Source organism: Nothobranchius furzeri, chromosome 6 (assembly GCF_043380555.1).
Source record: "Nothobranchius furzeri strain GRZ-AD chromosome 6, NfurGRZ-RIMD1, whole genome shotgun sequence".
Classification (NCBI taxonomy): domain Eukaryota; kingdom Metazoa; phylum Chordata; class Actinopteri; order Cyprinodontiformes; family Nothobranchiidae; genus Nothobranchius; species Nothobranchius furzeri.
In genome coordinates, this window is record NC_091746.1 from 75982511 (window position 1) to 76008967 (window position 26457).

The 26457-nt window shown below is 40.7% G+C and overlaps 1 protein-coding gene across 1 annotated transcript; it reads left to right on the plus strand.

Moving 5' to 3' along the window:
- On the plus strand, positions 1-26457 carry LOC107375151 (somatostatin receptor type 5). The gene is made up of 3 exons (XM_015943533.3): positions 1-85; positions 21501-22351; positions 25671-26457. The coding sequence occupies exons 2-3, from the start codon at positions 21566-21568 to the stop codon at positions 26349-26351; spliced, it is 1467 nt and encodes a 488-aa protein (XP_015799019.3). The 5' UTR covers positions 1-85; positions 21501-21565; the 3' UTR covers positions 26352-26457.

Consider the following 26457-nt stretch of genomic DNA (forward strand, 5'->3'; position numbering starts at 1 on the left):
GACCACCGCAACTCACACGCTCTGGTTTATTTATTATCAGCTCACGTCGTCACAGCAACATGGCGAAAGACCAAAACTGATAAAGGTAGGATTTACCTTTTTTTCTTGTATGTTAATGTTTTTTAAAGCTGTCTGTCTCCTTTAGATTTTATACCTGTGGTGTCCATTTCAAACAGCTAACACCTTAATGTTGGTGAACTGATGAAACCACTCTAAACACAGTTAGTCCAGCATCAATGTCAGTTTATAAAGATGGAGGCACAGTTGGGTTTTTCTTTGTGATTCTTCTTTATTTATAACTTAATGTTGTGATGCAAGCAGCATGAAAAGCAACAGGGAACCAACACCATTATTATTATTATTATTATTATTATTATTATTATTATTATTGATTAAACAAGTAAACCATGATTTTAGGGTGATTCCTCACTTGTGCCAGCCGGCAGTTCCCTTTTTAGAATTTTCTTCAGGAATTTTTTAGTTATTAGTAGTAGTACTAGTAATGTGGTGGTTGTTGTCATTATTCATTATTGTTGTTATTATTGATTTTAATAAAATAATAAAGATAAATAGACTTTAGGTTGTGATCTGCCGCATTATTTGGTCTAAATTCTTGGGGAGAATAAGTGAAAGGTGCAGAATACTGAAAACCTATTTTTCATTGATTAGTTCTGATTATTATTGGTCACCTTGCGGTTTTCTTGCTCCTAATCATAACCCTAACCCTACCTCCTGCATTAGCTTCTGACAGAAAATAGACAGTGAAACTATAACATTTGAAAAGTCTGACAGATCTACGTCACACTGTCGCTTAACTTTCATGGACTCACCCATCTTGACTCACGACGGAGAAGGTGATTGCTGGTGTAGCGCCCGGGAAACAGTAGAGAACGTCTCGGTTAGTAGAAGCTAACCATTATTCCTATGTGAGAATGGAAGCATCAGCAGGATGGCAGTGGGACGTCGCTGCTTCAAAAATAATCCATTGTAGTTTATGGGGTAATTCAAACCAGCCGTGATGCAGCAATTTTCAGGCGTGTCCCAGAAGTGGCACGCTGCGCCACTAAAGATAGGGTTAGGTTCTTTTTTTTTCTTTCTTTTTTTTTTTTTTTTTTGCTGCGAGCCGCTTCTGGGACGGGTCAATTCCACAGTTAACATAGGAATAGATGGGAAATCACACACATTTTCAAATCCCCAGTAATTTTCTAAATATGAGTATTGCAGCGATGCAATTTCAAATATGTAGCCTACATGTGACCTAATGGCATATTTAGTCCCTTCATCATTCGAGGAGTGCATCAGTGTGTTTTTAATGGCTTTAGTCCTGGCAGTGGAGAGGAACAACATCACATATGACATCAAGTTTCCTTTTGTATTGTTGTTTTAAGTGCTTGAAGGTTGCAATAATGGCTTATTTCCTTTGTGTGTTTATCTATAATCTTATTACCATGTTCTTCCTTTTCAAGTGTGCTGCTGTAGTAAGTGAATGTCCCCACTGTGGGATTAATAAAGTCTATTCTATTCTATTCTATTCTATTCTATTCTATTCTATTCTATTCTATTAACAGCAATATCAAGTGTGATTTACTTTGTTTAATGGTGGCTTGCATAAACAAACTGTGACCTTTGAACTTTTGAGGGAACTTGTGATCTTGCAAGTTAAGCGAGGAGCACCAGGAGGAAGCCATTCTACGACTAAAACTGTCTTGGTGTGCACTGGACCACGTTGAAGCTTGCGAATAAACCTTTCCATTGCCGTTCCGTGCTGCTGATAGCATGAGTAACTCCACCACACAGCAGAACTCCCCCAGGCTTGTGTTATTTGTGGCGGTAAAACATCCATTTTGCAGAGCAAATGAAGCCAGTGGTAGAGCCATGTTGCTGTTTTCCAATCTGAGGTGAGATGTTCAAAGATCAGGAAATAAGACTCCAAATCCTGCCGCCTTAAGGTCTGCTGTGATTGAGCTTTTTTCCACCTCCAAGTACAATCTGCAAGGCATTCATTCCTACTAGAGACTGCAAATGTGTTGATTAAATGAGTTTTCCTGCACCTTTAAATAAATAAATACCATGTGAAAAAAATTCCAATAATTGATCAGTTACCTAACAAATAGTTGTTTTTTTAGATTCTTAAATAAAGTCATTATTTTTCATGGCAGCTTACATCAACTTAAAAACAAATTTTCTTTGGTTCATTTTTTGTTGTTGTTGTAACAACGATTCTTCATAACTAATTAACTCTTATCTCTTCGTATATTATTAGAAACCCATAATAATCACCTTTATTATGAGATAACATTTGTAAGAATTGTGCATCTGTTTAATGAGCAGCAAAATTACATTTAGGTAATAAAAAGAAATTCTGCCAATGTCCATTTATTATTTAAATTGGAATTCAAACCTGCAACCCTCTCGTTGCATGGCAACAGTGCCACCAACCGTCCTATAACCCAGCATCTCATACCAAAAAACCTCACCTTTACTGATTTGAGTATGAGGTGCTGTTGTGGCTCGGTGTGGATTTTCCACATGCTACTGAGGTCCTCAACAGTGTTAAATGAATAGAATCAGGTTAACATGTGTTTTGTTCCTGATGACTGGGAAAGGCAAAGCATCATGCAAAAAGAAGCTCAAAACAAAAGCTATTCAACAATGCATCATTCACCAACAAGAAGCCTTGTGACAACAAAAAAAAAACATCTAGTAAACTCCTTCTACTTTTTGTTCTAAATGTATTATTTGATACAATCTACGGCCACATAAACAACAGCTTTTATATTTTTCTTGTGTTGCATTTCCTTTACTGGCAATTTTATACTGTTGTTAGTTTGGACAAAAAAATATGTCCAGATTATTTCCTTTTCCTTCTCTCTGCTTCGACCTTCAAGTGCAACATTCAGTCACAGTTATTATGAAATCTTGAGATGGCTCAAAAATCGCTGCAATCTGAGAGTTAAAGGTGTGTCTCTGGTGGAGTAAAGCAGTGGAAAAGAAGACATTAATGAAAGCAAACGGGTGTAAAGAAAAACAAGATGAAGAATGACAGGATGAGACGAGAGGAAGCAAGGTGAAGAGATAGGTGTGTGAGAGGCGGCTCGTGTTATCTCAAGATCGGTATCAAGACCGGACAAGCTCCCAGCTGTGTGGATATCAGCCTTTTACCTGAGCACCCCGACTGTGATTTACTCCCACCTCAACCAGAGACTCATTTCTTATTCTTGTTTACTAACGTCTGTAATCCATCTCTCACAGTCTCCGCATTCAATAAATCCACGAGATAGTGGAATCTGTCAGAGGAGATATCGGCCAAATCCTCCATAAGAGAATAGAATCAAACGGTTATTCTGAGAAACGAGCTAAAACATTTGTTTGAATGAGGCATTGCAATGTTTATCTGCAACTGGTGAAGAGCCATAAAGAACATATTGATTGTTATTGACTCTAACAGGTGGGATGTTTTATTAACAATTGTCAGGTTTTAAATTTAAGCTAGCTGGGGGGGAAACCCCACCAGAGCCGTACCAACTAACTCATGTACTATTTAGTCTGATGTTGCAGTATTCATGAATCGCAGTGCGTACAACGGGGCAAAAAAAATGAGTCGCAGAAGAAGAAAAATAAAATCCAGAAAAAATGTATTTGTAAATTATGGTGGGAATTAAGCTTTTGATTTCCTACAAACGCGCAATATTTTTGGTTCTCACAGACCTGTGAAGTCTTCTTTAAGAGGTTCCTCTGTCTTCCACTTATTACCTCCAATAACTGGTACCTGTTGGCAGTCATTGTCAATATAAAAGACACCGGTCCACAACCTCAGACAGTTATGTGCAAAGACCTAGTTTGGACGTCCTACAGACGTGGTCTGGACCGACAGACTCAATATAGACATAAACTGCACATCAACGCGACGTTGACTGTTTGCAGAGACACTCCAAACTCAACTGTGGTCAAGACCAAAGATCTGGCCAAGGACATCAGAAACAAAATTGTAGACCTGCATCCAGCTGGTAAGCAGCTTGGTGTGAAGAAATCAGCTGTGGGAGCAATTAGAAAATAGAAGTCATGCAAGACCATTGAGTATCTCCCTCGATCAGGGGCTCCACGCAAGATCTCATCCTGTGGGGTCAAAATGGGTCAAGGATGGCGATTTTTTTTAGCTTAGCTTCTAACTGATTACTACTTATCTAGTCTGTTTAACTGTATCACCTGTCATGTTTGTTTATTTATATATACCTATTTATCTCTTTTACTTAATTTTATTATTTTATTTACATCTTAGTGTTTTTACATGATTATGTTTCTTTTACTATCTTTATAATCAATTTTTATCAGTTACTTTCTATCCAAATTAGCTTTTGTTATTTATTGTTATATATTTTAATCCTTCAGTGTTTCCTCTGCGGAGCCCTCTGCCTTGGGACCGGCGGTCGGCGGTGGCCGGGGCGCTCCTCGGGTAGTGCCCGGGCAGTGGTGGGGGTCTCCGCCCTCCCTCCCTGGGCATCATGGGCCAGTGTCTTGGCTGCTGCCGTGGATCTGTTGCTGTCAAGGCAGATGGCTCCGCTGATGATGTGTCGTCCATTACCTGACCCATCTGAACTCAGCCTATTGTTTACTCTGTTGTTAACGTGTGTGTGTGTGTGTGTGTGTGTGTGTGCGTGCGTGTGCGTGCGTGTGTGTGAGTGTGTGGGTAAGTGTATGTCCACCTTGGAAATTGGTTGCGGGAGGGGAACTGCAATTGTTTTATACTTGCGGAGGGGGGCTGGGATGGGAATATGGGATCTATGGGGCCATTTTAATCTGTGAAGCACTTTGGATTGCATTTTTTTGTATGAAAAGTGCTATATAAATAAAGTTGATTTGATTTGATCAACAATCCCCCGTGAACTATTGAGTGATGTCTTTCATCAGGACAATGATCCTAAACACACTGCCCAGGTAACAGAAGAGTGGCTTTGTAAGAAGCATTTCAAGGTCCTGGAGTGGCCTAGCCAGTCTCCAGATCTCAACCCCATAGAAACATTTGGAGAGGGTCAAAGTCTGTGTTGCCCAGCAACAGCCCCAAAACATCACTGCTCTAGAAGAGATCTGCATGAAGGAATGGGCCAAAATACTAGCAACAGTTTGTGAAAACTTTGTGAAGACAGAAAATGTTTCTCCTCTGTCATTGCCACCAAAAGCATACATTACCAAGTATTGAAATGAACTTCTGTTATTGACTAAATACTTATTTTTCACTATAAATTTCAAATCGATTTTTTAAAATTCTGACAATGTAATGTGATGTGTGCTTGTCTCTCATAGTTAAGATATACCGGTGATGAAAATTACAGGCATATCTCATCTATTCAAGTGGGACAACTTGCACAATTGGAACCTGACTACATTCTTTTTTGCCCCACTGTATGTAATTTAAATGTATGTTTAATCTCTGGAACATTTAAATCTCCAAAAGCTGTGTTTTGTTGGCTCTTTTATCTTTTAAACATGTACAGTCATGAAAGTTGCATGTTCTGTGACCTGCATGGTGTGTTACAGAAAAAAAAAACATGTAAAAGAGACAGTTTATCATGTATTAAGCTGGAGCAGTCTTTTTTTTTTTTTGTCCTAAAAAATGGTAAATGGCCTGTATTTGATATAGTACCATCTGGAGTCCTAGAACCCCCCAAGGTGCTATACAACTTAATCAATCAGTCATTGACCCGTTCACACCCTGGTGGGGATGCTACATTGAAGCCACAGCTGCCCTGGGGCACACTGACAGAGGCGAGTCTGTTGTACACTGACGCCACCAGTCCCACCGAACACCAACAGCAGGCAAGGTGGGTTAAGTGTCTTGCCCAAGGACACAGCGACAGACTGAGCGGGGCTTGAAACTGCAACTTTTCGATTACGGGACGAGCACCTAACTCCTGTGCCACCGTCACTTGAAATCCGCTACTGTACTACTGTATTAGAGTAACTAGGGCTGAAACAAATCTTGGAATGATTTAAATTGTTTGATTCATTAAATTCCTAAATTTACTTTTTATTGATTCAAAGCTTTGTTACATTTTAAGACCACAGTCTGGCATTTAACTGGCACACATTGTAGTAATCTAGGTGCTGTGGAGGAAAACAGAACAACCGGCAAAGATCCAAACCTGTAAAAGGCAGAAATGCTCCAACGTTTGGGATCAAGAGTAAAACTTTGAGCAGAATTTGTAATGCTAAGCTAACGGTAGCACACACGAATAAGTGGGGTTCAGAAATAACGCAATAGTTGTGAATGACTAAACTCTACGTAAGAAAAATCCCCACCATTCCTCCTGTTTATTTACACACGTCTGCAGCTGCAGCTCTTTAATAGAGCTGAGGCGAAGCAGCTAGATGGAGTCTGGTTGTTGCTAGTACAACAAGGACTATGGCAAGACGTTAAAGCATGTAATTCACAAACATTTCTACATTTGAATACAATTTAGACTGGATTGTGTTGTCAACTCATATATAATAAAATATATATGCCATTATTACATTGTCACCAGTAAAAATTAACTGTTATCAGCATTTCCAGTGGCTTACTACAGAACATGTTAATGAAATAATTACATTTACTGATCATATGTGGATATATTTAGATATGTTATTGTGACTAGGATGAGTAATTTTAATAAAAACCTAAAATGTAAAAAAAATATAAGTAAATTTTTGTTCCATAAATTATTTGTTAACTACATATATTAGCTGGGAAAACGGGAACTAGACAACATGATTTTTTTACACAGTATTGAGCCTTTTATAATTTGTCTGTTTTATTTTTATATTTTAGCAGCAGACCACAGTGTTGTTTCACGTGAAACATCGTCAATTAGAATATTCAATTAATCGATGAGGGATTCGATAGAATATTCAAATACTAAAATATGCGATAGCCCTAAGAGTAACAAATTACTGTTTGAAATTAAACTTCTGTTCTTGTGATAAATTTAATGCCAGCATCCTACTGCATTGTCACGGTTAATTTGATGCTGACAATACACTGAATGGTATATGAGATTCTTGTTTTATGGACCGCCAGGTTGAGTAAGGTATTTGACGTAATGGCAAATAAACTGAAACATTTGTGGATCGTGTTCTGGCCACAATTTAGTCACAAAGTGTCTCAAATATCCACCATCCATTATCCATTTCTGCTTATTCCTGTAAAGGTTTTCAGGGAAGCTGGTGTCTATGTCGGATGGTCATGAGAGTAGACACAGTGTACATGATGGACAGGTTGCCACTTCATCACAGGGCCACACAGAAGTACACAACTGTGCATACGCTCACTCATAGCAAGGACTCTTGTGGGACCTTTGACCCAGCTCTCGCCCTGGATTCTCCTCTCAGTTCTCTTGCTTGCTCTTCCTTCTTTCAGCTCAGGAACATTTCTAAGCTGAGTCCCATTCTGTCCTGCTCTGAACTTGAGACAGTTCTCCACACCTTCATCTCCTCACGCTTAGACTACTGTAACTCTCTTTTCACGTGTCTGAGCAAAACCTCCCTGAACCGTCTACAGGTGGTTCAGAATGCCTGTGCTCGGCTTCTGACCAAGTCCTCCAAACACACCCACATCACCCCGCTTCTCCTCCAGCTTCACTGGTTGCCAGTCAACTCCAAGTTCCTGGTTCTGGGGCCTCATTTATCAAGCTTGCTTACGCAGAAAACGGGGTCAGAAAACTGCATAAGCCACTTTCCACGCAAACTTTGGGATTTATGAAAGAAAACTTAGCGGAAAACTGTGCGCAACTTTAAGTTGACTAAGGACCTGGCTTACGCACATGTTGGACATGGAGAGCACCTGCAGTGCTGCTGCTGAGAAGGTTAAAATTATGAAATCCTGAAGCATTATCACTTGTACCGCTTTGTTTTCACACAGAACAAGACCCCCCCCCCCCCCCCACACACACACACACACGCACACACACTCGCGCATACACACACATGCGTGCACACTCACACACGTGTGTGCTAGCACACACACACACAGCCTGAAGAGCTCAATACGGAATGCAGAATATCAGCAGGGGGACAGATTGAGACAGAATGTCATGCGTCTGTGACAGTGTGTGTGTCCTGTCACTGAGACCCGATTGATCATGCACCCTGGACAAGGAAGATCTCTGTTTGGGTGACTGGTTAGCATGTGTGACTTACACCTGGGAGTCTGGGGATCGAATCTCAATAGGCCCATTTTTTTTATATCCGCCACAGATCTTTCTGAAGAATTCACAACATTGACGGCTTCAACAACGCTGTGCCACTCTGTGGATTTTCTCTTATTTGTTTTGCAAAAGTGCTTGCTTTCATTTCTCCACCTCACCCAAAGGTGCCTCAAGTTCTGCTTCACCCTTTTCAAAACCAGACTCAAAACACATATGTTTAAATCTGCCTATGACCTCTGATTTTATTGAACTGTTTCTCTCTGTTTTTTTATTCTTTGCGTTTTATTGTTGTTTTATTGCTGTTTTAATGTATTTTCTGAATGTATTTTCTGTCAAGTGACCTTGGGTGTTCTGAAAGGCACTTTTAAATAAAATGTATTATTATTATTATTATTCTGTGAAATTGCGCTTCCTTAATCTGCCTTGATCTATGGTCGCCATGTCATTGGCGGAGCGCTGCAACAGCTGGCTTATGTACATGCATGAGATCCACAAGGCACTTTGCTTTGACTATTTATGACAGTAAGTGGGCGTGGTGAGGGCGGTATGTGACAAAAATGCAGCTGAGAAACATTTTCGTTAGTCTCCGATTTATGAAGTGGAGATTGTGTGCTGCTGTGCGTACTCCATGTTTGATAGATCACAAACCTACTTGGCGTAAGTAAAAATTTTTTGCTGAGCTTAAGTACGATTTTAGTAAGGATTCTACGCACTGTTTGATAAATGAGACCCCTGGTCTTAAAGACCTTACATGGATAAGCACCATCATACATTGATGATCTTCTTAGTCACTACACCCCCAGCAGGTCCCTGACGTGCAGTGACAAAAGCCTACTGGTTGTGCAGTGCAACGGTGACTAATAATTTGCCGCTGTGGCCCCCAGACTCTGGAACTCTCTCCCTCTGAGTCTGAGATCAGTGGACTCACTGGTCTCCTTTAAAAAGAAGCTGAAAACTCACTTGTTCAGGCTGGCTTTGGTGTGACCTTCGTCACCACCCTTACTTTACTCTGTTCTTTCTACCTATTCCGTCTTTCCAGGGATTCACCAATTTTCCTCTTTCCTATACCATATTTCCTATTTCATTTTCTCACAACATTTCCTTCTTTTATGTGTGGCATTAGATGATGTTGGCCCTTTAAAAAGAAGTTAATTCAGCACAGGAAGTTGGCTACCTGGTTTAATTCTAAACTGAGTACTTTAAAACAGAACTCTAGAAAATTAGAGAGAACATGGTGCTCTACACACTGGGAGGAGTCCTACTTATCGTGAAAAAATAGCCTTGTGCTTTATAAAAATAAGCTTTGACTAGCTAAAACCACAGACTTTTTTTATTGCCAAGTAGGAGAATAGGAATGATCCTAAATTTATTTTCAGTACAATTACCAAACTTAAGCAGAATTATAGCTCTGAACCATCTATTCCATTAGCCTTCAGCAGCAATGACTTTATGGGATTTTTCACAAGTAAAATTAATTCTGTTAGAAACAAAATCATTAGAATTCTCCCTAATGTGATTTCTTCTTCCTCAGTAAGCGAGGCAGCATCAGAGGCAACTGCAGAACCTCATCTGTGTTTGAACTGTTTTGATTCAGTTGAGCTTTCAGAGTTATCAAAAATATTAGCTTAATCTAAACCTTCAACTTGCATTTTAGATCCAATCCCAACCAAATTATTTAAAGATGAATTTCCTTTTATTACTGCCCGCATTATAGAAATAATCAATCTATCCTTAGTAAATAGAAAGAACAAAGTAAGGAACCTTGGTGTTATCTTCGACCAGGACATGTCATCAAAATTCCATGTTAAACAGGTTTGTAGGGTTTTCTTCTTCCACCTTTGGAATATTGCTAAGATTAGAAGCATCCTTTCCAGGAGTGATGCTGAAAAACTAGTTCATGCATTTATCACATCAAGACTGGATTACTGTAATTCATTACTATCAGGAAGTCCACAGAATGTAGTCAAAAGTCTTCAGCTTGTCTAAAATGCTGCAGCTAGAGTTCTGATGAGAATTTAAAAGAGAGATCATGAGTACGTTTACATGCAGCCAATATCCGGGTTATGATCGGGTTAAGGTCGGGATTCGGGTTTCTGAGTTGATCAGAATAACCCATTTACAAGCATAAATAGAAAGAGTTACCTCTAACTTGCATAACCTGATTTAACTGCGGACGTTGTGGTAGCGTCAGGACGTATGGATTACGTCCAGACGCAATATGCGTAATTTCCAGTTCTTCTTGTTCTGGTATCCGTGAAAACAACATGTTTCCCAGTTCGGAAGAGATAGCGACCGCGTTTGTTTGCACTTTAGTTTCCTCGTCACTCAAAGTGTGGTGCTGTGCCGCGACTCGCCATTTTGCCCCCAACTTGTTGTTTACTTCCGGTGTTCTGGCGCACACAAGACGTCTCGCTACTCAAAAGACCAAGATTCCTTGCGAGCAGAGCATGCGCAGAACACACGCTTTGATGGGATATCCCGATATGCGTTTACACGACCAAACATTCGGGTTAGAAAAGGGTTACCCCAGGTGTAGTAACCGGGTTTTTAAAAACCCGGTTATGAGCATATCCGGGTTTTTGGCGGTGTTTACAAGGACCTGCGGAACCGGGTTATTGTGAATATTCGGGTTTTTAAAGGGTTACTGGCTGCATGTAAACACACTGCATGTCTCTCCTGTCTTAGCTTCCCTACATTGGCTGATTGTTAAATTCAGAACAGATTTTAAGATCCGCCTTCTCACATTTAAAGCTCTTAATAATCAAGCTCCAACATACATCAGTGATCTGATTGTTCCATATGTTCCTAACTGCAGGTTTACTGGTGGTTTCTAGAATATTTAAAAAGAGGATGGGAGGCAGATCTTTTAGAAGAAGCTTTATTTCTGGAATTTATTTATTATCATTGTCATTAAATAGAAGTTGGACAGATGACTTAATTATGACTTGAACATTCTAAGTTAAGGACTTGGACTTGACTTGGACTTCCAGATCATTGACGGTGGACTCAGCTTGGACTTGGTTGTCTTTGACTTGGACTTGACACAAGACTAAGACTTGTGATTTACTTGTGACTTGCAAAGCAGTGACTTGGTCACACCTCTGGCTGACTGTTATGATTATTAGGTTAGAAGTGTTATAGATTTTCGTGGGGCTGCACAGTGGCACAGTGGTTAGAGCTGTTGCCTTGCAGCGAGAAGGTCCTGGGTTCGATTCCCAGCCTGGGATCTCTCTGCATGGAGTTTGCATGTTCTCCCTGTGCATGCGTGGATTCTCTGTGGGTACTCCGGCTTCCTCCCGCAGTCCAAAAACATGACTGTTAGGTTGTTTGGTCTGTCTAAATTGTTCTTAGGTGTGAGTGTGTGTGCATGATTGTTTGTCCTGTGTGTCTCTGTGTTGCCCTGCGATGGACTGGCTCTCTGTCCAGGGTGTACCCCGCCTAATTGCCCGTTGACTGCTTGAGATAGGCACCAGCCCCCTGACCCCGCGTGGACAAAGCGGGTTCAGAAGATGGATGGATGGATAGATTTTCTTGTGCTTGTTTGACATAGAATTACCCAGAACTCTAACAAAACTCCACAATTTTGACTTAGTTGAGATGGGTTTGGCTACGACACACTTTGAAATCTGGGCCCAAGTAGATGAAAGAAAAAAAGATTATCTGTGTCACAGAGACGTTTTAGTCTGTGAAGTTATTCCAGTCTGTTCATTTTTCCTCTTTTGGGAAGTTTGAGTGTTTAGCTGCGAAGGAAGTTGCTGTGAGATTAAACAAATAATAAGCAAAGCAGCTCTTGACCCTGGTTTCTCTTTGCCTGCTTCAGTATCTCTTTGGGTAGATGGAGAAGCTTTTAAGTTAATTGGTCAACATCCACTTTGGAGCTTTTAAAGCTTTTTAGTCCATTCTTTTCATCTAACCAATTTGGCACAAATCTGTCTGGATGCAAGTGTGCAGAACATTGTGTGGGTAGAGGAAATAATTGATGTTGGAATTGTGGTGCATTGCATATCCACAGAGAGCCCTGCACATTTTCCTTTCATCTAATGTGTAATTTTCTCGCACATCCCTCGCTTTCTTTAATTCTCTTGGGTAAATCGGAGACTTTAGCTAAACAAGTGATCATAATTTGTGTATCAGGGCCTCTTTGTATCTGTGTTGAGCAGCTATAAAGTGCACTCAGAAGCCTTATGTCACTGTGTTTACCTTTCCACCTTCAGATCTGCAGAACAATCTGGAGGGAGTATTGATCAGATCCTGGCCGATCTATGAGGCCTTGTCAGTCTTCGTAATGAAAAATGTGGAGGCAGCCATGTGGCAGTAATGAAACTGGATCCAAACCGTGCAAAACTGTTGGACGAGCAGCGACAGAGACAGTAGACTCACTCAGGGGAACGAGAACGATGGACTGATACACCAATTAGCTGTTGTTGGATCTGTTTTAACATGAGCTCTTTTGTTCTTCCACATCGATGTTTAAATGGGGATTGTCTAGCGAGTCATTCAAATTCCATCACACACTCCTGATTGTTATTACTCTTTCATATACACTAAAGAGATTACAACTGCTGAACAAGTAAATCAGTGTCTATAACATTACATTAGGCCTGTTTCCACTATCGGAACTGAGGGGTGATTTTACTAAACCTTCATGATCCACATGTCTTCAATTCAATGGGTAAGCCCGAAAAGACCACATTCCAGGACATTTCAGGGAGTCTTTGGAAATGCCTGGTAGGGTCACTGGGAGGGGCTTGTGGTTAACTCATGCTGATTGGTTGTAACTCAGTAGGAAATGATATTGGCAGACAGGGTTCAAATTACAGGGGAGCTAAGGGGATCCCAGCTCCCCTGAAAGGGTGACAGGCTCCCCTATAGGCCCTCAACTTACACACCCAGGGGGAGCCCAAAAAGCATCCAGTTTCTACCTATGACATTATTTATATGGACTCTCAGTGTTCTGGGGATTCTTTTGAGTGGAGAAGACAGGTTGGAGTGCTGAATGTTGATGCGCTCCAAGCAGCTGTGTCCTACACACGGCAACAGTAATATTCTCAAAATGGCATCACCAAAAAAATATAATTAATACACAATCTTTCATGTCCGCTCATATTTTCTGTCTTTTATTCATGCCTGACGAGATCCGCTGTTGCAGAGCTCATCGCCTGTTCTCTGTGAGTTCACCTCACTGGTGTGGCCGCGCAGTGCGCACTCTAATTTTATTCCCGTTGGTCGAGCCCTTTGATCTGCTTAGTTCAAAAGGAATTCACGAGGTGAAGAATAAGGAAGCCAGGAAGCAGTTTCTCTGAAGGATTGAAAGGAGATGCAGGAAGATCAGAGACAGGCAGGATAGGAAAATAGTCAAATAAAAAAATAAATAAATAAAACAAAGTGCTTGAAAAGGAAAACATGGTAGATTTATCCCATCAAACCTTTTTTAAATTTAGAAAGCAATATAATGTGTAATATGTAATATTTATACATTTGATACTAAAAAGATCACCTTCAAAACTCAGTCCCACACCCAGGGCTGTTTCAAGGCATTGGCCAAGGCAAAGAAGAACAAATGATGATGTCCTCTTTGAACATGCATTGCTGTACGTGTTGAGAATGCACAAAAAATCGAATTAGGGCCGTTTAGTATGTATTCTTTTATTATTACAGATGTGTCCTGGTCAAATCAAGCACTGAATGTAGCTTTTGTGCTGAAATCAGTTTTACAGGGACAAACTGTAAACAGTAATAAAAGCTGAAGCCATTTTCAGGATCATGTTTCTCTGTGTTTTGTTGGCGTTACCAGTGCTGGTTAATCAGGGGGATTTCAGATTTTGTTACGGGGATGTACCAAACTCTTGTCTGAACTAAGCTGTGGTATCGGTGTAAAGGAGAAGCTACAATTGTTAGAGAAATGTTTTAAAATGGGACTGGTTGTCAAAATTGACAAAAAACAATAAAATGATATAAGGACCGCAATGGCAATTTTGTGCAGTTTAATCTATTAATTTACCAATTTCTACATTTACTATGAAACATTTGACAGGTCAAAAGTTTCTTATATCTCTTAACATTTACCATCTTCACTTAAAAGCTGCAATGAGAACAATTTTTGCACACTTTCAGCAAAGCAACTCCCGCTCGCTTTAAAACGCTAAATGCTCAGTGATGCTTTTGTATCTCAACATAAAGAGCACACACCCCTCAGTCAGCATTCATTCACTTTCTCATCTATCTCTTTGATTTGTTCTATTTACTGTCTCCTAAGCTTTGTTATGAGCTTAAATCGTCATAGCAACATCTAAAGGGACATGCTCCTTACATCTGGTTATCCAATGGCAGACAAAAGAGGAGATGCATTTTGGAAAGAAAGATTGTCTGTCTGCTCGTATTGTGTTTGTTGGAGATTAGGATGGGATGCTGCAGCAAGGGGTCAGTCAGGAGAGTGTAGGCTAGTGTGTGTGTGTGTGTGTGCGTGTGTGTGTGCGTGTGCGTGTGTGTGTGTGTGTGTGTGTGTGTGTGTGTGTGTGTGTGCGCGTGTGTGTGTGTGTGTGTGTGTGTGTGTGTGTTCTAGTATGTTAGCCGTCTGTCATGAAAAATGCAACAGATTTTGGATTAATGTTACAAGAGTAAAAAAAAAAAATGCCGCCTGTAAGCTATGAAAACAATGACGTAACCCATCTGCACACTCAGTGTTTTCTAAACATCAGCTAGAAATAAAAGATAAGATTCTTATCTTGAACATTTAATAAATGCTGTTTGTTTTGCTTTGAATTTGGTGGGTTTACTGAAAGACTAAGTAGTGTTTCGAGAGTTGGCTTTAAATTGAAGAATTTCTTTAAAATGTAGTTTGAAAGTATTTTATACTATAAGTGTAACATGTAAAAATAAACCGAGAAGTAATCTTTAAAGTGCTAGTTCTAAAACTTTTGGGGCACTCACTGTCATGTTCTGTGTCCCTTTGTTCCCCAGCCCCTCCAGTTGTCACTCTGGATTCCCTTTTGTGTTCTCATGGCGCCCTCATGTGTCCTTTGTCTGCATCTCTGTTGTGTGTCTTAAGTTGTAGCCACAGCCTCTTGTTCCCCAGTTCATTGTATGTGTGTATGAGTTTGTGTGTGTCAGTATGTGTATGTGTTTGTGTGAGTTCTTCCCTTGGTCTTTAGGTTTAGTTTTGTGTTTTATATAGTGTTAGGTTTATCTGCCCTCCACTGGTTCTCTTCCCCATCCAGATAATTGCTGTCACCTGCCTTTCCTCTAGCAGCTCACTCCACACACCTGCTTCCTGTTTCCCTAATTGCTCCTCCCTGTCTATATAAAGGTTGGTTTATGCTTGACGCGTCCGCGAGGTCCGCACGGCTCCGCGCGGAAAAGTTGCGTCATTTTTCGTCATTTTAACAACTCCACCGCGCCTCCGCACGGCCCAGAATTTCCGCGACGCACACCTCGGAAAATTTCTAACCACGCGGACGGACGGATGCGGAAAAACATGGCGGACCGGCAAGAACTAGTATGGCAGAGGTTCTTAAATACAGACATTTGTATGATTCAGCTCTCGGAGATCACCGTGATCAACATGTTGTTAATAATTCTTGGAGAGAAATAGCTCGCACTGTCAGAAAAGACGAGGACGCTGTGAAAAATGCTGGAATGCCATGTTGTAAACAGTAATTTCTACTTCTACTATGGTGTAGTGTTGGATGCATGCCGTAGAGCTCCATGCTGCCCCGTTCAGTTTGGGAGAATATTGGCTCACCGCAGAGACGAGCCGCACAAACCATAAAAGCTGCGAGTTGTGAAGCGCGTTCCATCCGCGAGCCGCATCACCGCGCGGAACGTAAATGCGTCAAGCATAAACCAAGCTTAAGCCCTCCTTGTCTCATTGTTCTTGTCGGTCCATTGTTGTTGTCAGCGTGAGTATTCTGTCAGTCTCTAGTTCCTCGTCTCTAGTTTTACTTGTACTTCTTGTGTCTCAGTTTTGGATCACTAGTTTTTGGATTATGAACGTTTTTGGATTTTGGCTCCCCACCCCTTTGGATTTACATGGTTTTTGGTTCATCTTAAAGTAAAGGATTTATTTTTCGTCATCTCCTGCCTCGTGTCATCCTGGGTTTGTGCAATTTGGTTTCCAACATCCCTCCCATAACGTGACACTCACATGCAAATTACAAAAACTGGTTTCATTTAAAATCTGAACCCACTCTGACTGAAGCTGACAATCTGCACTTAAATCCCACACTTTAACTTTTAACTTCAACATGTTTAGCAAAACCCCCAAAAATCACTAAAAATGTGATATATTCATGCTTGTTTGAATGCTAATTTTGTTTTTACATTGTTCAGATAGTTGTCTTCATTTCAAACCTGAGTTTGGGATGCTGTGCAGTAACCAATGGTGCCCCCAAGAGGTAGAAAATAGCTAGCCACATCCAGGAAAGACCAGTGTTCGTTAATAAGTCAAATTAATGTCATATAAACAATTTTTTTATGAAAATGGATAAAGTAGCCTGTGTTGCATCACTACAGACTAAACTTTCCCAGAGTTACCATGGGGACCATTTTGTTGTGCCACCCCAAAATTTGCCCTGGCCTCATGGCCACCCCATGAAACTTTTCTGGGCACGCCACTGGCAGTAGCTGCTCTTCAGTATAGCTGCAACTACTTTTACTTCGTCATCGCATTGATTTATTGGGAAGTCCTAAAAGGGGACTACTTGCATTAGAAATTCAATCACTGCAGTTTATTTCAAAATAATCAATGACTGGAAGCTTTATTAGATAATCCAATATAAATGTATTATCACACGACTCCATCCCATCACTTCCCTAAATGATCTTTTCCTTGATCAAGTGTCACATTTCACTACAGAAGAATTTTACAGCTTCCCCCCTCTGCTGCTGGACACCACCCTCCTCCACCTCCCTCACCATTGTTTTCATCAGAAACGGAACTCATGGATCACTCTAATGATCTCATCCGTCGTCCCTTCTCTACGTCATCTCATCAGTACTCCTACTCACTGTTACATCACCACCAGTAACTGATTAAGGGGAATTTTCCTTTACAACTCCCAGCATTGCCATAAAAGATTCTGTTATTAAAAAGCACATTTTTGAAAATGATGATCTTTTTAAAGGGTGTCTTGAAGCAAAAGCCAAGGAAAATTAAACTCACTCAGCTCATAAAACAGATTTATGTGAATGGATGCACAATAAATAAATAAATAATAAACGCACAGCTGCATGGGATAAACTGTCATCCTAAATGTGCTCTCAGATCCTGATTCCCTGACTTGTTTGTTTAAGACAAAAAAAAACTACTATTGTCTGAAAAAGGTGTGTAGCAACGGCAAAATCAAAGATAAATGATAAATGACCCGCACTTGTAAAGCGCCTCTCAGAGTAAGGACTCCAAAGTACTTTACACTACAGTGTAAAGATAAAGATAAATAGTATATTTATTTTACTACTTTCTATTTGTGTGACGTTTAAACAAAAAGAGCAAAGATTAAAACAACAGTGAAAGAAGATTATTAGAAATATTTTTTTTCTCTTTGCTGGTCGTTTTTAATAAGCTAGATAAAATATTTGCACGATTAACGATAACCATTTCTTCAAAATGCCTTTTGCATAAAATCATCAATCTACATTATTATGTTTGAGCTTTGAAACACCGCATATCACAGTTCTTTATGACTGATGTCCATAATGCAATAACATTATGATGATAGGAAATGAAAAAATAGCATCATTATAATAATGTTATGAAAAGATCCACATTCAAATTGCATCACTCATCTTCTTGACAACTTCCTCCTCAGGAGACGACTGGAGAGCTGGTGCTGGCCAGGTGCCATTGGGTGAGAAGCAGGGGACACTCTGGATTGGTCCGTCACAGGGACAAACAACCAATCACATGCTAACTCACGCCTAAGGATCATTAGTGTTTGTAAATTAGCCTAGCATTCATGAGTTTGGTGTGTGGGAATAAACTGGAAACTAAACAGAAAGGCTGCAGCGGGATTTGAACCTGCAATGTTTTTCTTGTGAGGCACCAACTATGCACCCTGCACTGACTAGTGAGGATAAAGGCTTGGCACATTTTCAGTCTTAACAACTGACAGGCTGGTCACTAAGAGGCTATAATAAGAAATTATAATAAGTGGTACTCCACTGTTGGTCATTAATCAGAGAAGAGAGAAGAAGATGGGTAAAGTTTGAAGAAGCTTTTGCTGATTAAAATCCTCATAAAAAAACAGCTGAATTTTCTCAAAATTAACATTTTTCCGTCTCGTTTCAATCACACAACTCAGCCTGTTTTCTCCCTCCTCTCTTCTTTACCCTCATCCCCACATGTGGCCAAGAATATGAAAGACTTTGCTCTGTAATTTTTTCTCCATAGGTCAGTGCATTTTGTTCCTAACGCATAACCAATTATTAGTCTTTGCTGTAAGGGACGAGGGTGTGCTTGTGTGAGGCATGGTGGTTATTAGGAGGCTGGGATGGCTTTATAAACAAGTCTCCCACTAATAAGACTAAATGCATTATGTTTTTGTTCAGGGGCGAGCTTGTTTTTGTTGTGACGGAAGGAGGCGGTTCGGCTGATGAGGGTTTTAGTATTCGCTGAGCCGTTATATAAACTAAGACCAAACTTTTTATAACTGTCCACGCTCTGTGAGGCCATCTGGAGCTATTTGGAACTGTTAATAGTATATTTCAAAACGACCAACTTTATGTTGGCTAGAATCATGATATGAGCACATTTCATAGATCAGGGATGCTCAGTATTGGCTTTTTACTGATATCCAATGTACACGATTTAATTATAGAATGTTTTTGTTTATCAAAAGCTAGATTTGAGTCAAGGCTTTAGGCATGTTCATGAACATGCACTGACAGCATTCCCAGGAGGCTGGCTAACTGTTTAGTGATTATTGGTGAACCAAAAAAAAAGAGTGACCTCTGTTATGTCATCATTTCATGGATACATGCTTTGATTGGATTAACTAAATCTGGGTTTCCCAGGTTCAAAGGGAAATACAGCTGGGTCGTTTACGTTGTAATGAAAAGAAATATTGTAGTTTCTAAAAATGGAGCCAAGTGATATATATATATATATATATATATATATATATATATATATATATATATATATATATATATATATATATATATAACTGGAATTCAAACAGGGTCCTTCTCTCCACCTCATATTTCCGGCAGCGTAATAGAACATGGCCCACCGTTTCCAACTCCCCACAGTCGCAGCATCCGTCTGGGTGCTTCCCCACTAAAAACAACAACCCCCCCACCCCACCAATGTCCCTCCCCTACATAGGCAACTATGGCCTAATCACAATTTGGTCAAAACGACAGAGTCTCGTCTCCAACTAACACCCACCCAACTTTGAAATTAATAAAACGCCCACCTCGTAACCCCCAGAAAGCTTTCCACAATTCCATAGTCACATGGCCGATTGCACAGATACTCCAGCGGACCGATCCCCACCTTCAAGTCCACCTCATGCCTCCACAGCACACCCTTAGCCTGCACTTCCACCCAATCATTACCCTCCACCGAACATGTGCCAGAACCCAGACAACGCCCCAAAATGTCTGAAAAGCCTTTTCAAGGCTTGAGCTGTAATTTCAGATTGCTTACATCCGGTGCTTCAGCTGGTCCTGGGCATTAGCCCTGCCTCTCTCTCTCTGGTGCTGAAACGGAGTGTGGTGCTGAAATTGCGCTGGAGAGTAGAGTGGCAACCTGCAGGTGCTGTCCAAGGTGCTGATTCATGGGAAACTTGTGAGTGCTTTAAAGAGACAATGTGTAGTTTTTACCGTTAATTTCTGGAAATATCCATCAAAATGTTGTTGAAAAAGAATGAAATTATGACCAGTTTTTTAAAAATATTAGTGGCTTCATAACATATAACCATAAAAATCTGATCTAAAATACATGGGAGTGGGTCTAAGTCTCTGGGCGACGCCATATTAGATGCCATGTTTCCTTCTACGGGAGCCCATGAGGACAAAATGCTTTTACTCATTTGTAACAAATGGTTATAAAACGTTCGTCATTTATAAATGTTGTTTTACACATTTACCTCTTCACTTGTTGCCAGCGATGAAAGGGAGTCTGATGTGCTCAATATTTTGCTAAAGTTTGCACTCCCCAGGGCTTTTTGACCCTGATGGGCATTTGTTGGTAAAGTCTTACTCCAACACAAAAATAATGCTTGCTTGCAACGATTTAGGTATCTACTGCCCCCTATCGCCAGGAAAAAAACACACGGTCACTTTAACAAATGTCATTTATCATAAATAAATGGTGATGTGATTTTCAGTTTACAATTAGGCTCCCTGTCACTGTTGATATTATTATTATTATTATTAATAATAATAATAATAATACATTAGTTTTATAAAGCGTTTTTCACAACAACTCAAAATGTCTTAGTCGGAAATATTTATCAAAGCAACTCTGGATAAAGTGTGTATGTAAACAGAATTGGCTCACTATTTGGCAGGAAACCGGTCAGTTGTCTCTCATTCTAGCCCTTAATTAATACTTAATGAACACTAATTATGATTTATAATGTGTTACAGATGAATTAAATGTTCATCTATTGACCATTTATCAGCCATTTAAGAGGAACCTGACTGTAAAAAAAATCCCAAAATATTCTATGTCATAAAAATTTGAGTAAGAGTTTACCTGCTGTGTATTTTATATCAACCTTTTGTTACCTTCATGATCACAATCCATAATGACATGTTTTTGTTGTTCCTTCTGTTATTTTGCATTGATGTTGTGTCGTACTGATTTCTTCACTCCCTGCTTCACTAACGTTCTCTTGTTTAGGTTGTGTGGCATTAAAACCTCATTTTATTCTGCATTTGGGTTTTCTGCCTGCAGCCTAATGGCAGGCATTAAGGCTGTTGCTAATGTATTGCATGAATACATGCTGGTACAATATCTTTCCATCCTGTGGTGAGAACTTTCCATCAGTGCAACAAAGTAAAATATCAAGCAGTTATTTTTGATTCCTCACAGAATATAAGAAAACAAGATTAGATTTAATGTTGAGACCTGCTGAATTTCACGTTTTGTTCTTCGGCCAGAGCCAGAATGCCTCATGTTCTCTTCCATTATGCCTGTGTGCTAAGCTGTGCTAATTGCTTCCTGGATGCAGCTCAACTAATTTATAAATACAAGAAAAGAAGCAGTACGCACTTAGTATACGATGGGTTTTGCCACACTTGCAACGCTTTAAACATTTTACATGTCCCTTATATGTAAAATGTTTTAAATATCTCTTTTTTTTTTCTTCATAGGGCTTTGACCATCAACTGGTGGGATCTTAGCAGCTTCACTAATGTGTGATATATTTTAAACCTCCATGGAGCTCGTCCAGACCACCCAGGTTTCCTTTTTCACTCAGCAGGAGCACACGGCTACCTGGAGCAACGGCTCAGCCCTGCTTCATTCCCATTCACTGCTCTTCATGACGCCCTCTGCTCCGTTCCCCAGCATCAGCGCGAGCGAAGGATTCCTCATAATTAACAGCAGCTGTGACAACTGCTCTGAAAGCACACCTACGTCCCTCCATGGTTTGGCAGGAGTCTTCATTCCCATTATTTACGGGATTGTTTGTATCGTTGGCTTAGTGGGAAACACTCTGGTCATCCATGTTATTGTCAACTACACAAAGAATGAGTCGGTCACAAACATCTATATCCTGAATCTGGCCATTGCAGATGAGCTGTTTATGCTCGGTCTGCCCTTCTTGGCGGTACAGAACGCTCTCCTGTCGTGGCCCTTCGGCTCATTGATGTGCCGCGTTGTCATGACGGTCGATGCTTTCAACCAGTTCACCAGCATCTTCTGTCTGACCGTGATGTCGGTGGATCGATACCTGGCTGTGGTCCATCCCATAAGGTCGTCTTGGTGGCGACGCCCCCATGTGGCAAAGGCCATAAGTGGCACCGTGTGGGCTGGGTCCTTCGTGGTGGTGCTGCCAGTGGTGGTGTTTGCTGATGTGCTGAAGGACGATGGGAACTGCAGCATCGTGTGGCCCGAGCCGGCGGAAGTTTGGAAGACTTCATTCATCGTGTACACGTGCACCGTTGGTTTCTTCTGTCCTCTGCTTGTCATCTCGTTGTGCTACCTGCTCATCATCATTAAGGTGAGTTTCACTGGAATGCAGACTTGAAAAGTTCTAATCTGAAAACCTCAAAACATGTTTTTAATCGTCATTAAAAATGTTGTTTTTTTCTCAGATTGGCCCATTTTCTAATTCAGTTGGGTTCATTCAGCAACATCTTTAACTTGTTTTTACTGTAAACTTTAGGAAGACTTACATTTGGGAAGGTTCAGTACAACGTGTGCCTTAATTTTTTTTAACTGTCATCTTTTATTTAGGTATAAATTCTAACATTTTCAAAAATGTTTGTGATAAAAAGTTTATCATTACAATATAGCATGATGCTTGTGTTTTATTTTGAAATAAAGCAGAAATCATTTTAACTGTGTCACAGTCCTACGGGGTTTTAAACTACTTTATTAGTATTAAAATCAAAATAACTAAACAACCATTATCAGATGTTTCAGGAAATAAAATGTGGTGTACAATAAATCTGCATCATCTTAAGTGCAAAAACAAAAATGAACAAATATAAAATTAGAGTTTCAGTACACACAATTCAGAGATCAGACATACATGGGCAAGACACATGACAAGAATTGGTGACTGTGGTCATACGCAACCCTGAGTCGCACTAGAGATAAGAGGGGTTACATGAGGATTGGTTCCGGTGGAGGGAAAAAAAGGCACTTCAGAGTTACCCTCCACAGGGAGGGCAGCTTTGCTCTGCAAAAAAACACCTCAGACAGAGATGCAACAGACTTCAGACAACGCAACATAAGTGTCCACTAGGTGGGGTGATGGGCTGGGACTATCCCCACTTCAGTTCCTGCAGCCACGATAGAAGCAGCACATGTCCCCTCAGTGTGGATAGGGGGAGGAGCATTGAGGGTTGGAGGGTTGCAGTGACCCTGGACGCTTCGGCGGCCTTCCCGCAGTCCCGCCCAGGCTGGGAAAGGAGACAGAGTTGAGTTGCCATAGCGGCGGCACATTCCACATATCTTCTGAGGGGGAAGTTTTCGTTGGAACCTTGCATGCTCAAGGACGCCAGATTCCGATTAGAAATTGTTTTGGGGCCAGACAGAGATAATTTTGTCTCTGTCTTACAGTTTCTTGGTCCTCAACCTCTCAAAATCCCAATAATGGACATTAATCTATTCCAATCCGTGCTGATTTGTCCACTCTCTCCTTGATGGCATCCATCTTTTGTGCCAAAGAATGAATCTCCGCCAAAGTCCCAAGCTTACGATTCATCTCAACAATTATTTGAGTCTGTGAATTCACAGCGCGGTGCAAACCATCTCTGAGCTCCGGGATCAGGCCAATATTCCTCGACAGCTCGTTAATTTTCCGGTAATCCAGGTAGCCTCCAAGGCCAATGAGCAGGAAACCTAACACCAACACCACAAATATCCAGACGTCTTCAGAGTCCTCCACACAAGGACGTAATTTTCACTTTAGAAGTAGGGGGGACACGGGGGGGGGGGGGGGGGGGGGGATCTTGACAGTATGCTCTGATGGGAAACCGGCTTCAACACAAACGGTTGTTTTCCGCTTGGTCCTAGAGCTCAACCAGTGTCAATTTAATATAGCATACTATTGTTTTTGGATGGTAAAAATTGCAGGGGTCAAAACTTGACTTTGGAAAAAGTGGGGGGGACATGTCCCCCCTGTCCCCTCCCAAAAATTACGTCCATGCCTCCACAGACAGCTGAGATAAACAAATCAAGTTCCACAGTTTCCAGGAGTCCATGATGTGTCCTACTGTGTCTGTCATTAGAGAGCCCCTTCTCCCGTTCTCATCGTTGAAAAATTTTATCAATCGCGTTGACAGACCAGCTGACGAGATCCATTTAAATGTATTTCAGTTTCCAGTTTTCAGAAAAATGCAGAAGCAGCCGTGCACCCAGCACACATGGACAGACAAAGGCCTTGAGGATAAGATATGAAGGAGAGGAGGAAAAAAGTGCCTGCACCAGCCAAGAGCCGGAGGAAGAGGCAGTGAGGAGGAAACATTCAGTAGGAGTCATGACAAAACCACTGAAGAATACAGTTTTAGAGAATATTAAAAAGCAAAAATGCTTATGAGTGTGTTCCCAGTAAAGACTGCTCTGTCGGGGTTTGAAACATTCATAAACACTGGCGCTATATTCTCTAACGTTGTACAAGATTCCTTCTTCCTTTGTGTACCCGGTAACTTATATTTCCATTACATCAGCAGCCATATTTAGTCACGATGGTTTCAGGGCTCGTGAGCTCTGGGACTGTGTTGACATGCAATTTTTGATCAAATCATCTAATTATATCTGAAGAGTACATTCCATGACCAATTGTCTGTCCAGAGTTTAATACTGGAGCAAATCAAAAGAGCAGCAGAAGTGTCCATGTTGTTGTCCTGCCTGTCTACTTTGTTGTTTCTGGATGAGAGCTTGATTTAGGGACATGGTTTCTCTTCAATCAGCAAAAAATGCAAATGTCCTGAGCTGCACGTAGTCAGCTGCAGAAGGACTCGAGGGATGCTGCCAGATTAGCAATAAGGACAAGATTTATGTCCCACAAGGCATTGCAGTTAGATGAACCCTGAGTGAAGTTATAGATTGTTTCTGGGATGCTTTTAAGGAAATGACCTTAAATAAAGTAGAAATGTAATCTTGAATTCAGTGACGAAAAGAGTCATCGGTATGCCTTCCTGTGTATTTTAGCAATTCTCAACAGTTCATTGTTTAGGAGTATGAGACGTTTGCATTTTAGAACATTTGGATTCCACTGAAAGTCCAACGAGGAATGATTAGTCCCTTAATACAAAAGTAATGGTTTTGTTGTTTTTAGTGCAACATTTTTTTGTTGTTTTGTTCATTGGAATAAAAACAAATTAGAATTTTGTGAAACGATAGCGTTGAGAAAACTTGAATAAAATAACTGAAGTTCAGCTCTTGGAGATGTCGTTAGTCTGGGATTCACAGACTTTTTCCACCTGCAATATGAATGTTTACATAGTGTGTTCAATAAAAACATGGTAATAGTTGTTATTAGTTCAGGTAGACTGTAATTGTCTACCGTTGTGACTTAAATGAAGAGCAAATCACATTTTATGACCAATTTATACAGAAATCCGTATAATTCCAAATGGTTCTGTCCTGTAAATCAATGTCTTTGATACATTTTGCTCATATTTAATTAACATTGTGAGCTTTTTTTTTACATAGCTAACTGTGATTACAGCATCCTTTATTCTTTGCTAGACTAATGTTTCATTTTGCCAAACCCCCTACACACACACAAGCGCACACACACACTGGTGTACAGGGTTTTGTATCAAAATATGATGGAGGAACCTTAAAACTAAACTTTTCTCTTAAAGGTGAGGAGAGTTGGAAAGCGAACACAGACCGCATCTTCCAGACGGAGAAAATCAGAGCGAAAGATCACCAGGATGGTGGTGGTGGTCGTGGCGGTGTTCGTCCTCTGCTGGCTGCCTTTCTATGCCCTCAACATCATGAACCTCCTCGTGGTCCTGCCTGGAGACTTCAGAGGCCTCTACTTTTTTGTCGTGGTGCTCTCATATGCAAACAGCTGTGCCAACCCCATCTTGTACGGATTCTTATCAGACAATTTCAAGAGAGGGTTCAGGAAGGCACTGTGCCGCACGTCACGCAAGGTGAAGAACAACGACAGGGCTGGCACCGAGGTGCAGCGACCAACGGAGGAGTGGGGAGGGATTGTGCTCCAAACACACAAATGCAACAGAATCGCTAACATGCACAAGCAAGATGTGGCTGAAAACGATGTTATTGAAGAAATCATCGGAGCAGAGGCAGCCTTGCAAATGAGAGAACTGTGCAGAAGTTCACAGAAAGGAGGCAACTATGAAGTAAATGAGAATTCAAAAACACACAACAGACAGAAGGTTAAACCTGAAGCGTCTCCAGCTTTTGATGCTCCTGAGACTGTTTCCTCTAAGGTCCAGAAAATAAGAAACAGTAACTCACAAGCTGAAGAGTTCCTGGAGAAAAACTCAGTGCTTAAGATCAGTTATCTGTAGCAGATGCTGACACATTTTATCCAGCTCTTGTTTCCTGTTATTTCACGCTGGTAACTAAAGGTTATTGAAGGTCAAATTTGGGTACCCTGGTCCATGTTTCAAAGCA